At 37.7% G+C, this 13,577-nt stretch overlaps 1 protein-coding gene and 1 long non-coding RNA gene across 3 annotated transcripts; one reads left to right on the top strand and one right to left on the bottom strand.

Moving 5' to 3' along the window:
* Positions 1-756: 756 nt before the first annotated feature.
* Positions 757-6,402, bottom strand: LOC122839989. Its single transcript, XR_006372154.1, has 5 exons — positions 6,067-6,402; positions 5,878-5,981; positions 2,756-2,831; positions 2,367-2,402; positions 757-974 (listed from the first exon to the last, which is right to left on the bottom strand). It is a non-coding gene; the product is annotated as an uncharacterized LOC122839989 (long non-coding RNA).
* cdc16 (cell division cycle 16 homolog (S. cerevisiae)) lies at positions 5,313-13,531 on the top strand. Of its 2 annotated transcripts, none has more exons than XM_044132064.1 (18): positions 5,313-5,538; positions 5,717-5,771; positions 6,706-6,800; positions 6,899-6,937; positions 7,041-7,178; positions 7,681-7,840; positions 7,939-8,033; positions 9,131-9,264; positions 9,578-9,657; positions 9,746-9,795; positions 9,880-9,953; positions 10,037-10,162; positions 10,750-10,902; positions 11,112-11,175; positions 11,262-11,323; positions 11,634-11,769; positions 12,108-12,198; positions 12,771-13,531. In XM_044132064.1, exons 1-18 carry the CDS (start codon positions 5,491-5,493, stop codon positions 13,022-13,024), a joined length of 1,854 nt encoding a protein of 617 aa, XP_043987999.1. In that variant the 5' UTR covers positions 5,313-5,490; the 3' UTR covers positions 13,025-13,531. The 2 variants fall into 2 exon arrangements, with proteins under 2 accessions (XP_043987999.1, XP_043987998.1); XM_044132063.1 differs by having other exon boundaries at positions 6,703-6,800.
* The last annotated feature ends 46 nt before the right edge of the window (positions 13,532-13,577 follow it).

Here is a 13,577-nt window from a genome sequence, read left to right as displayed (position 1 = left end):
AAGAATTGGTATTATGAACAAGTTCACTTCCTGAGCGATAACACAACTTCTATTTTTAACCACAAACTGTGTTCTCCATTTGTCAAATAATAATGTCAGTAAAGTCAAAGTTTATTCTAACGTACCTCTGTTGTGTAGCTATGCTGGTGAGTCGTTTCTGTTGTGGCAACAAGATGAACAATTACTTCTTCTACTTTATACTCCCTCCAGCCGCTGTTCAGCCAGTTATGTTCAATAGATTATAATAAAAGACATTTGTCAAAGTAAAAGTAACAAAATGACACTTTACTTATTTATTTGATATGATAATCTAATTTTAAAGGTCATGTTTTTGTTAGCCAAAAGCAGAAGCTTAGCTTAATTATCAAAAAAAGGATTTGAAAACATCTGTGTGTAGTTATTTTATGTAAGGTGTTTCACTTAGTGATCTTGTTCCTGAACATTATAATAATATCTAGTTAAATCTATTAAATCAGTCTATACTGAAAGACGGTGTTGTTCTCCAATCTGTCGTGATTCATCTCACAGATCCGTAATAGATACAAGAAGTAGATTGTCAACAATTATTATGTTACCTGGCCAGAGCAAGACATTACATGATTCCTATGTTCATCTTTTAATGTCAATTCATCCTCAATAATTTCCAAAAAATAAAAAAATAAAATAAAATAAATCTATTTTTAGTGAGGGAATTTTTCTACTTTATTTTAAAACAAGACAATCACATACAGATTCACAATAACCCAATCTCTGAGATCTCTAAGGTCTATAACATGCAGGTCCAGGTGTTTCTCTGATCTGATGTGATCTGACTCCTTTCGAAAGTGAGGAGCAACAGCTTTTCGTTTATCTCCCTCTGCTAGATGATGCTCTTCATCCTGTCTTTGAGGTTAAGTCCAGCCACCCAAAGGAGAAAGCTCATTTCAGTCAATCACATCCGAGATCTTGTCCTTTAGGTCAGGATCTACATCTTTCTACCATAGGACAAGCAGAACATTGGAAACAGCAATATAAAGTTGCCCTGTATTTTTATTTTAAATAAAGACCTAATTAATTGGATAAAAAACATTAACCTATTTCATCAAGCACTAAAGAAGTCAATGAACAAAGATAATCAGGAGTCCTGGCAACAAGTCTATGGTTATATTTGGAGAAGGTAAGTCAAGCAAGTCACTGTACTCGGCTTTTACTCATGTTAATTTGTTATTCTCATAAACCATTCTGCTGTTATGTAACGGCGCTGTGGGCACTTTTTAACATGTAAAGTCTGCAGCTTCCATTATTTATGCCCTTGCAGAGCACAGATGTACGTGGGATGCCCGCCTTAACTGGATTGTGTATGAAAATGGAGGAAATGTCCCGCATTCAGCGGAACAGAAATGTGCCAAACTGCCATCAAAAGTGCCACTTTCCGAGAGTCAAAGCCTGCTTACCGGTCACAGCATCCATTTTGCTGTAGCTCAGCACCATTAGTTAGCAAGGCAGGGCCTAGCGTCTTTCCTTTTCTCCTATCCACTGGAAACTGTGCTGACTTCAAAATATCTTACACTTTTACACATTTTACACTTTTCCCAGTTTAGTTTTATTCACAACTGCACAGGAGTTGGAATTGTTTTCTTCTTTTTCTGACAGGTATGAGCCCTTACTGTGTTGTTGTCTTTACAGTACAATCACAGGCATCGAAGTGGTAGCACCGTGCCTTAGCTCTGGTTCACTCTGTCTGAGTGATACTGATACATTGCCGAAAAAAAGGTGGAATAATGAAAATGGAAAATTACCTCCAAAACCTACAAATTCACCGTAATCTAGTAGCTGGCTAACATTAAGCTTCGGGAATGGGCCATGTGCTGGAAAATCTAATCTATCTAAGTCTAAAATCTAACCATTTTAAATGAACTCATACAATTCTGCAAAGATGATTGGTCAAATATCCAGCATATATATATAATAACCTGTATACTGTTCAGCCAGAGTGTTCAATTCACCCCAACATGCCCATGTTGAGTGGCTACACTTATTGATATAACTCAATATTCTGTATTTTATGTTATTTCAGGTAGAAAATACAGAAAATGCTGTATAACATGCAGAAAAAAATAAATTCTGTTTTTTGTTTGATTGTTTGTTTTTTTTCTTCAGAAAAAAAAAAAATCTGATTTGATTACGTTCCAAAAAAGTAATGTGATCTGTTTTTATTACAAATAGTAGCTTTTTTGTTTTGTTTTTTTTTATCTGACACTTTTAGCAAATTTGCAACAATAAAGTAACTATGTTTGATTGCAGGTGCACAGTCTGTAATCCTAGCAAGGCTTGGAAGCAGCCACATCTAAACAGAGATTTCCTCATCACACAGATTAGAACCTGACCTTGGGGAGATGCGCAGCCTCTTCGTGCTGATCTTACTGTGATTGGGAAACAGGGATAGACAGAAAAGTAAAAGAATATGTGCGACAATTAAGCATTTTGTTTTTTCCCAATCAGCAGAAACACAGTAACTACCCGAGATGTCAGTCACTACGCTGAATTTCTGAAAAAAAGAACGGCAAATTGGATAAATTTGCGTTAATTTTCAGCTAATGATCAAAGTGGATAGATTTTTAAACCAAAGCTTTATAAAATAGATTGATATTTAACTTTATCAATAATAATTGTTCATGCAAATTCACACTCATTTATTTGTTACATGGATTGTTTATGAAAGCAGAAGATCCTACTGTACTTCCCCAGTCCCAGAGAGCCCAGTGTTTCTCTGCACCTGTTCCCAGAAGATTGCAATGGAAGATCCACCAGTGAGACTTCCTGGAACTGGCAGCATCCCCTGCCGTAGTGAACTGGGCATGAAAACAAGCTCCATTAATGAGGTGCCTCCAGAGCCTGCAAATGTTTCAGATAATGGTGGAAAGTTTTTTTGTTTTTTTTTTCCTAAGTCACTTAAAGTTGAATTTAAAATGTTTTATGATTATAATAACCAACTGGAAATCCATTACAAAGCTGTGCAGTCTCCCGACCCCACTAGGGAAGAAGGGTGTATAGAAAATGGATGGATGGATGGATGGAGCTGTGCAGTCAATTCCTTTCAAACTCTATATATTGTAAGTCCCTGGCTCTGATTGCAGAGGAGATAGCATTCTCCACAAAAGACTTGTAGATTATATACATCATCTTGCTGTAAATGTTGAAGGACCAAAGTTTTTTCAAGAAGTAAAATGTCCTCTATCTCTTACTGTAGACAGTTTTACTATTGCATCTATTGTCCAGGTGAATACTGCAGTATTCATACTCCTCCACCACCTCCACTTCTTCTCTCATGATGGAAATAATGCTTAACCTAACTCTGTTTCTTTATAGCCACTGATGATTGATGGGTGGGTTTTCTTTGACACTGGAACAACACAGAATGTCTTCCATAAAACTGGAGCCTCCTTCCGGGTCAAGCTAAGGTTGAAGAGGTGCTACAGAATCCCACAGAACTGCTTTGCACACACGCCTTTAGGCTGACACCATCTGAACATGCAGCCTTCAGTTCCTCCAGCTGCCTCTTCTCTTGACTTCTAGAAACAAGACAAGTGGGAGGAGGAAGCAAAAAGAGGAGCAGCATTTCCTGATTTGGTTGAAGACATTCGGGAGGTGAGGTGGGAGGCAAGACATTTGAGGTGTGACAGACAAACTCTGGATTAAAGGAAGATGTATTTGGTAAGAATAGGAGGATGCTGAGTTTCTTCGGCTTCCAGTGACCGCTCCTTCATGATTCTCTTTGTTACAGGTTGCCTATAAACAAGAAGTTTATATTCCAAGCAGGGTAAATTGAGCTTGTGATCTGATTTTTCCAGAGGAGGTCTTGCTTTGGAGATGTATAAATCTGTGACATTTACATAAAACAAATCCAATGTCTTGTTTTCTCTCGTGGAGCAGCAACCTTCTTGAATAACCTTCAGAGATTGCAGAGAGTTTTGCCTTGAAAAGAAAACTGTTCTTTGTGCTTTGTACTGTGTGATGAATAAAGATGCACGTCATTCAATACAGAGGTTATACAAAGTCCCCAAAACATCAACATCTCAACCAATCTTTTTTACCTGTAAGAAACAGGAATTGTGTTTTTCTTGATGTGACTCTTTGTATGTGTTTGGTCATTTTTTTGCCTCTAGAAACACAAAAAAGACAACATTGGAGCTGAGATTTTGTTATTATGGTCATCCCATGGGAGCATGCTATATGTCATAAGAGCAACAATGTGCCGCATTTCCTAACTGCGTGTTTCTGTTTAGCCCCTGGCCACAAAATCATTGTGGATTTCTTTTATTTCATGGTAAATTATAGGAAAAACTAACCAAGCTGCATATAATTCATTCATGAGTTCTCTTTCTGTGCAGAAATACAGATACTGTGCTGGGAGATTAATTACAGTAAGGTCTTCCAAACAAGACCTAACTGCAATTTTTAAATAATTTTCATTTAGTTAATTTGAATGTGGCAACTTTCTGTTTCTGGTGACTGTAGGTACATCTATCTCACTTTTAGTATGCAAAGCATGACCTAGTATTATAAATAGGTGTTCATTCTGCAATAGAACTTAAATTGCTTCCAAAAACCGTAGCTGTTGGACAAAATGTTGTTGAAACCTCATTTGGACAGCAGAGGTCAGTGTTGTATGGATGTTCATTCATGAAATGTTATCTGAATGGAACTCATTCATCAGCAGTCCCTTTACGTTTATGCGTGCTACTGTGCCAGATGTTTGCAGCTTTTCTTTACATGAACAGTAATTCAAACAAAGTTTCTACATAACTTAAGCTGTTTTGTTACAATGGAGTGACACTGTTCTGTTGTTCCTTTGTCTTGCCATCGGCTCACGTTGTCCCTGTGGTTGCACCAGCTGATTAAACTACTTTAAAAAGTTTACATTTGCAGACAGATGATGAAGTGACAATGGCCTGCAGTAAATGTTAATATGTTGTATCTTTGAAGTGAAGAAACAAATACATCATTGGGCTGATCAACCACTATTTCCCTGTCCAAATGAATATGCCTCAGAGGAATAGCTTAGTGTTTCCAAGGATTTACATGCGTTAAAACGTTTAAGAGACCATAACCAAGTCACCATAACCATGTATCCATGGGTAATATAGGGCTCTCCTGGTGTTGCTTTTTGCTACCGTTTACAGTTATGATTCAGCTGTGTTTATGCGTTAATGTTAAAGTTGTTTGTAAAGACTATGGTTTAAACTTAAGTCTTTTGGTGTTCTTATGTGAATAATTATAACTCACAATGATTAAAAAAATATATATGGAACGCATTGAGGCGGAACTGTTTGTCTTACTCGAATTTCTTCACGATACTCTATGACAGAACACACACTGCAGGGAGAAGCCGCGGATTTGATTTTCCGAGGCTAACTAGTTAGCGCGTGCTGTGCTGTGTGCAGCTTTCTCCTTCAACAGGAATGTCACTATTTTAAAACAAATTACAGCGTCAACTTAAAACAAAACAAAATGAACCTCGATAGACTCAGAAAACGAGTTCGACAGTACATTGACCAGGTGAGTGAACTGAAGCCCTTTTTGGTTTCTGAGTTGCTAGCAGATGCTAATTCCCAACACACTTGGCGAAAAAAAAAAACTTTATAGTTCACCGGGTTACCAACAAATCGAAAACTCTGATCTAAGTGAAAATTGCGTATATGACTAACCTTATGTTTTCTTATGTGCTTGTTTATAGCAACAGTATCAAAGTGCGCTGTTTTGGGCCGACAAGATAGCATCTCTTTCTCATGGTGAGTAGCAGTCGGTTGTCTTGTTAAATTAATTTGTACAATGACTGGACCTTTTGCTCCTTCAGAGCCTGTCGAACGTTAAATCCAGAGTACCGACCCCCCTTACCTGTTCAGCGGGCGGACTTATGGATTTGGGGCGCATCTTGGTAACCTGTTGACCGTCGCTCCATTTGTCAATGTTTGATCATGTTATCCCCTCCAGAGCAACGTCTGATCAAAGGAGAAGTGGGATCAATTCAGTGAAATGGACCTATTTTTCAATTAGGAAAAAAAAAGAAATCGTCTTAAATACTACCTTAAGAAGCCTCTTGCCTTGTCTTCTTCCTTATCTGTTGAGATCTTCGTATTTATTCACCCTTCAAGAGAAACGCTACTGCTCTTTTTTCTCACTTATAAGATAGAAAAAGTAGTCATGGTGTGAAACTGTAGGATCACCACCCGTTTCTGTTAATAAGGCATTTATGTTAAAACTATGAGCAGCTTATCCTCTAAGCTACCTGCTGTGTTTACATTCTGTCATCTTGTGCCAACATTGGGTGAACAAGAGAGATAATGTAGGAAAACTGAGGGTACTGACATTATTAACACACTCAATTTTAAGTGATTTGGTAATATAATTGAAAGTTGAAAAGGTAGCTTGTTAAGAATTTCAGCGTTGCTGAGAAAATGAAAATGGTAAAGAGAATAATTTTTATTAGACTTTATGGACGGCATTCATATCTGACATAAATTCTGAATTTTCTTTTCTATTTCTAATTTTAAAAGTTGTGACGATTTGAATCTAGAAGGGTGTAGACATTTCGACATCAAAAATGTGTAAGGCACCCTGAACAGAGTAGCTCTCTAATGATGGTGGTATGTTTTTAAATCTCTCGCCAATGATATTGTTGCATGAAAATGTGACGATAGGGTTTCTTTCTTTGGCATGCAGAAGATCCCCAGGATATCTACTGGCTAGCTCAGTGCCTTTACTTAACCTCTCAGTACCACAGAGCCTCACACGCCCTCCGTTCAAGGAAACTCGACAAGGTAGGTGCCATTTGAAGCTTTTCACGTCAACCTACATTTAAAGTGAGCTTGTCCGAAATAGATGAGCTGTAAATTGAGATTTCTGTTCTTTCACATAGTTGTATGGAGCTTGTCAGTATCTTGCTGCTAGGTGTCACGTAAGTAAATTAAAAAATATGGAAGTTGCAAAATGTTTCATGCATGTGTATTATTGTGGATGATCACATAGGTGAATCTTTTTTATTATTATTTTTTAACTAGTATTCTGCCAAAGAGTTCCAGCAGGCCTTGGATATCCTGGATGCAGAGGAGCCTGTTAACAAGAAATTAGTAGATAAAAGTGAAAAGGATGACAGCGGGACAGAATCTGCAAAGGAATGGGACATGTCGCCTGCTTCTGTGAGTTAAACTTGACTTGAAAATATCCCACAAATATAACATCTTGCATGTCAACCTAAATAGTGATGCAGTAAGTAGAGTTTACAGGCATAAATGTCACTGATTTCCAACTTCAAGCATGTCCAAATAGGCAGAGTGGATTAGAGCAAGGAGTTAGCTCATGCTTTTGATGCATGTAAATTTCTGATTTTGGAGAAAGTACTGAAGCATCTCTAAAATATCTGTGCTAATATTTTAGGAATTTAGTGAATAATTTGGTTTCCACTGTGAGTGGTTGGACAGATCTTCTTATTCCAAGAAAATTTAAGGAGTAATGTACAAACTGTTATGACACCAGAGCATGAAAGTTCAACCATTTTTAAGCATAATGCTTAATTAAATGATTTACAAAACCACAGTTTTTAAACAGTTATTTTTTTTTATTTTTATTTTTTTAAAACATTAAATTAATTTCCAAATTTAGTTTCCCCTCTGTTTCTCTTTCCCCTCTGAAAAATGTTAGATCAGTAGCTCCATCTGCCTCCTGCGGGGCAAAATCTATGATGCCATGGACAACAGGCCCCTGGCCACCCTCAGCTACAAAGAGGCCTTGAAACTTGATGTCTACTGCTTTGAAGCCTTTGACCTTTTAACATCCCACCACATGTTGACGGCACAGGAAGGTGAGGTTAATCTGTTCCGATAGTCTCTTTGCCGCCTATTATTTGTTTGGTACTCCTATAATGAATTCACATTCCCATAAACATCATTCCTGCAATAGAAAAGGACTTCCTGGACTCGCTTCCTTTAAGACAGCAGTGCACCGAGGAAGAAGAGGAGCTGTTACACTTCCTTTTTGAGAACAAATTAAAGAAGGTAGGAGGCGGCCTTTATTTGATAGTTAATTGACAGGAAAGTGGGTAATGAGAGAAGGGAGAAGACATGCGGCAAAGGTCGCCAGGCCGGGAATCGAACCCGCGACGGCGGCGTCGAGGACTAAGGCCTCCTTATGTGGGTTGTGCTTAACCCCTGCGCCACCACAGCACATCCCTAGTGGTTTTGAATCTAGGGAATTATAAAATAACCCCCATCTATGTATCCAGGCATACATTCCTAAGCAAAGTGCACCCAAGTACATATGTTGGTTGATGCATTTGAAAAATAGAGATGGTGGAAAATCTTAGCTTTGTTGTATTTAATAAAAACAGGGGAAATGGGTTTTTCAGTATATGACCATTCAATATCCTGTCAGATCCAATTTATCTGATCTCTGATTGGTGCATCAGTTCTATTTTATATTAATCATTTTTCAACTTGGAAAGTAGAAAGGTTTTTTGGAATTTCTTTTCTTTTTTTGACACGTGCTTCCTGTGAACTCAGATGTTACTAAAAGTGTTCAGTAATTTTGAGTTGAAACAGTTTTCTAAACGACTCTTCAGAGTAGAGATCCTCACTTCTAGTTTTCAAGGGTTGGTGTCCTGCAACTTTTAGACGTGTGTCTGCTTCTGAACTGACCTGAATCAAATGGCTGATCTCTTTGACCCCCCACAGTAGGTCATGCTATTGACCTGATTATTGAAATCAGGTGTGTTGAAGCAGAGACACATCTAAAAGTTGCGTGACACCGGACCTTGAGGACTTTAGTCTGCTTTACCGGAAATAATAAATCTACATCACCTACAAAGGAATCCTAAACAAATTGTTTGCTATTTTAGTTACCATCACCGGGTGTTTGAAGTTATCTTTATATTTTGTTAGTTTTCTCTTTTTTTAGCCAGTTGTTTCTTTTTCAACTGAAAAGCCATTTAAAGGCCAGACTTTGTGTGTTTTGTTTTGAAATAGTAACAAATTTTCATAAGTCTTTATCAAAACCTTTGTTCCTGTTTTTGCTCTCGCTCAGATCCATATCTGACTCTCGGTTAAGATGCAGAGAACATCCATCTCACGCACTTTGGTTTTCTGTTCCTCTGCAGTATAACAAGCCCAGCGATCTGGTGGTGCCGGAGATGGTCAACGGTCTCCAAGACAACTTGGATGTAGTCGTGTCTCTTGCTGAGAGGCATTATTATAACTGTGATTTCAAGATGTGCTACAAACTCACATCAACGTAGGTGTCCATTGTTTGGGGTTTTTTTCCCTAGTAAATTGAGCAAAAAATGCCACTGAAAATTTGCATGAAACATTAATTTTTTTGTGATGATAAGCAGTCACAGAGTTCCTGTTATTTTGCATGCACTAAATGTCAATATATTGACAAAAACAATGAGGAAACAGAAGGTGTGATAGTTTGTCAGGAAAGTTGTTGTTTCCCCCCCCCACTTCATAAAAGCAGGAAGTTTAAAAGATTCTGACCTTTAGCTTTGATGCAGAATATGTGATTTCTTTTGGATTTTTTTTAAAGCATGATGCTTGTTTTCCAGGGTAATGGTGAAAGACCCTTTCCATGCCAACTGTTTACCAGTTCACATAGGAACGTTGGTAGAGCTTGGAAAAGCAAATGGTAATTTAACTTGCATAGGGTGCATACATTCACATACAACATTTATTAGAGTTAATAGGACTGATCAGTTTTTCCTTTTTCATTGCAGAGTTGTTTTACCTCTCACACAGACTTGTGGACTTGTATCCCAACAATCCAGTACGTTTTTGTTTTTGTTTTTTCTTTAAAAATTCAAGCAATGGCTTTTTTTGTGTGTTTGTAACTAAATTACATTTTTCTCAGGTTTCTTGGTTTGCAGTCGGGTGCTATTATCTCATGGTTGGCAACAAAAATGAACACGCTAGACGATACCTGAGGTAGGTATTTGCAGTCAAAGGAAAAGGTGTCCTGCTTCGTTCCTCTTGAAATCGGGTTTCTTTTTAACTTTTATTTCCTGCAGCAAAGCCACCACTCTAGAGAGAACTTATGGACCTGCGTGGATCGCCTATGGTCACTCCTTCGCCGTGGAAAGTGAGCATGACCAAGCCATGGCTGCATACTTCACTGCTGCTCAGCTAATGAAAGGGTAGGTAGCAACCGGTTCCCACTGGATATTCTTGTTTCTACGCCAGTCTCTTAGTCTGACCAACAGATTCTATATTACTCGCATCAATAAAAAAACTCACATCTTGTTTTTTTATCCCTTGATTTTTATGGTCAGTATGAACTTCAGTAAATTCTCTTCAATACACCTTCATGCCTAAATGTATTGAATTGCTGCCATATGGTTTGGTCTCTGTGGTAACAAGCATTTGAGCAGGGATAATTAGTAAAATATTTACTACTGTGCAAAGTACTCAAGACTTTTTCTTGCATGGATACGTTAAAGGCAACAACAAAGCAAGTTTAAAAACCTCAAGGGATGTATAAGACGCAGACATATTCAGAAATGTTTTTTTGGATTTGGATTTATTGGATCATTAGCTTTTCTGCTCAAGAAAATAAGTTCTCAAATCCGCAAGATGATGACATCAATCTCAGACCCATTACAATGGGTCGTGCTCCCATTTTTTTTTTTTTTTTCTTTTTTTTTTTTCTTGTCTTGTCAAGTTTTACTTTCTTTTACAATACTACATATTTTCCTTTTACATTAAATCTGTTTGATTTCCACAGATGTCACTTACCCATGCTCTACATCGGGCTGGAGTACGGTCTAACTAACAACTCCAAACTGGCGGAACGGTTTTTCAGCCAGGCGCTTAGTATCGCCCCAGAAGACCCGTTTGTCATACATGAGGTGGCGGTGGTTGCATTTCAAAATGGAGAGTGAGTACATTGCTCCAATCAAACAAGACACTGTATTCCTAATAGATGTTTTTAAGTTATCTTTAGTCTGTGTGCAGCTTTTTTTGATGATCCTTTTTACTGAATTTACCACTGCTGACGAAATAACCAAACAATGCTCTGCAAATATTGCTAGCATCAGCTGCTGTTTTATAAAATATCTGCATGTTTTGCCTCCTCGACTGGTGCAGGTGGAAGACGGCAGAAAGGTTATTTCTGGATGCAATGGAGAAAATCAAAGCCATAGGGAATGAGGTGATTTATTTCAATTTAATACGTGGCTTTAAAATTCCCGTTCTGCATAAGCATTACTTTTAATTTGTTTTTTGACTTAATTTAAGGTTACCGTGGACAAGTGGGAGCCTTTGTTGAACAACTTGGGTCACGTGTGTAGAAAACTAAAGTAAGTACAGTCATTAAATTTGACTTTTCTTTTTTTTTTTCTATGTCCTAATGTAAACTGATCAACACCTTGTAAACTGTATTTGAACCTACTATCGATTTCTTTTTAATCTATTAACTGCGTAGCTTCTGAGGCTGTGGGGGGAAAAAGCATCGTTGTTTAAAAGATTGAAACTTGAACAGTTGAAGGTATTAAACGAATGCTTTATGTCATGTGAGAAATACAGGACTTAAATATTAGTCAACCTTGTATTAGCTTATTAAATTCAGTCTTTGAATAACAGCTTTTTGAAACGTGCTTAATATTTTAGAAAGTACGACCAGGCTCTGGAGTACCATCGTCAAGCTCTAGTGTTGATCCCACAGCATGCCTCCACCTATTCTGCCATAGGATATGTGCACAGCCTCATGGGGGACTTTGAAAGTGCTATCGACTACTTTCACACGGTGGGTTTAAAAGACTTTGACTTCTCTACTTGGTGCAGTTTCATTGTGGTTGATAGTTGATTGTTGTTAAAACCACATAGCGTGTAAGAAGTATTTGTAAGGACTTGTACATCACAGCACTTTAGTTTGAACAAGTATCTATAGTAATGTGCTCTCCAATCAGTTTTAAGCAAAATATTTCAAGTAAACTATAGAAAATTCCTAAAATGTTTTTATTGGTGCGTGGTTACAGTTTTAACAGGGGTATAAGAAGTAGCTTGGGATTGGATTGATGTAGATTAGTTGGGGGTTTTTTGTTGCCGGAGTTATTGTGTTTTGTTTGTTCTTTTCTATGATAGGCACTCGGTTTGAAAAGGGACGACACTTTCTCAGTGACGATGCTTGGCCATTGTATTGAAATGTACATCGGGGACACGGACGCATATATAGGTTTGTGTTATATTGAAAGTAAATGCATATATATATATATATTTACTCTGAATATTTTCAGCAGTTTCACTCGGTCTGAAAGACAAAATTTTCTTCATATTTTAAGGAGCTGTTTCAACAAAATAAAATGTAAAAATATCATTCAATCCATAATTACACACTTTTTTGATAATTAATGTAGTTAGAATGGAAAACAGAGAAAAGGGAGTGAAATTCAGGAAAACATATATCAGTAAAGTAATGAAACAGATTTCATAGGGCCCCACCATTAGATATGGTAGTAAAGTCTTAGAATGTTTCACTTTTTGCTGAAGATTATGTCATATTAATCTATCACATTCTGCAAACGTACACAATTTAAGTAGCAATATAATTTTTAGTTATAAAATCATTTCTAGAATATCTACAAGACAAAGCACTGAATAAAAAGATTAGCAGTAGTTTACAATGGTTTCACCTTAGTTCAGTTGTTGAATTCAAATACCCATAAAAACATATAAAACAATAAATATCAACAATGCTTGCATTAATTCTGCAAATTTAAAAATTATATATATATTTTTTCCAAAAAGGCACTGACATCAATGACAAAGTGCGAGGCAGCTTTAACACCCCAGCGCTGATGAAGATGTTGAACACATCAGAGTCGATTGACCTTCAAGCCACGTCAAGGTCGGAAGAGACTAACCTGTCAATGTTGGAGACGCCGGCGTCCAATCAGGAAAAGATGATGCTGGAGACGCCTCTCCGGCTCTCATTAACGCTGGAGTGCGACATGTACGAGAGCGATGTGATGCTGGACACCCTATCAGACACCAGCACGTGATTTCATCCCGTCAGGAGGTGGAACTGTTGTAGCAACTGGTTGTCATAGCTACACATGTCCACGCCCGAGGACAACAGTCGGTCAAAAGCTCTAGCAGATGTCCTCCACCATGTGGACTCCCCATTCTGTGTGTTATTTTTTGTATCAGAATGCTCTTGTGAAGATTTTTAACATAAGTGACTGAATTTGTATGCAGCACATGGCGTTTACCACAATTTCACAAGAATGCACTTTAAAGGAGGGGGATGTGAACACATGCCTTGTTTCAAGGGTTGAATATGTTTTACTTGGGGGTTAAAAACACTGGGAACATGTGGCCCCCTGACAGGAACAAACACAGCCACGCACCTCACAACACAAGGACGTTTAAAGTCACTTGCTTAATGCCTGAGGCAGGATCCTCCCTGCTGATTAACCTGTGGATCTTCACTCTGAAGAAAGAGCTGGCTGAGAAAAATCAGATTAGATTTTTGGTTGTTACTACAATAAACCAAGCATTTATCTTAAGATCTTTGTATGCCTTGTTTTTGTCTGTCCCTGTGTGTACAATATC

The sequence above is a fragment of the Gambusia affinis genome, linkage group LG11 (assembly GCF_019740435.1).
Source record: "Gambusia affinis linkage group LG11, SWU_Gaff_1.0, whole genome shotgun sequence".
NCBI lineage: Eukaryota > Metazoa > Chordata > Actinopteri > Cyprinodontiformes > Poeciliidae > Gambusia > Gambusia affinis.
Note: the sequence above shows the minus strand (reverse complement) of the source record. Positions and strands in the feature narration are given on the sequence as shown.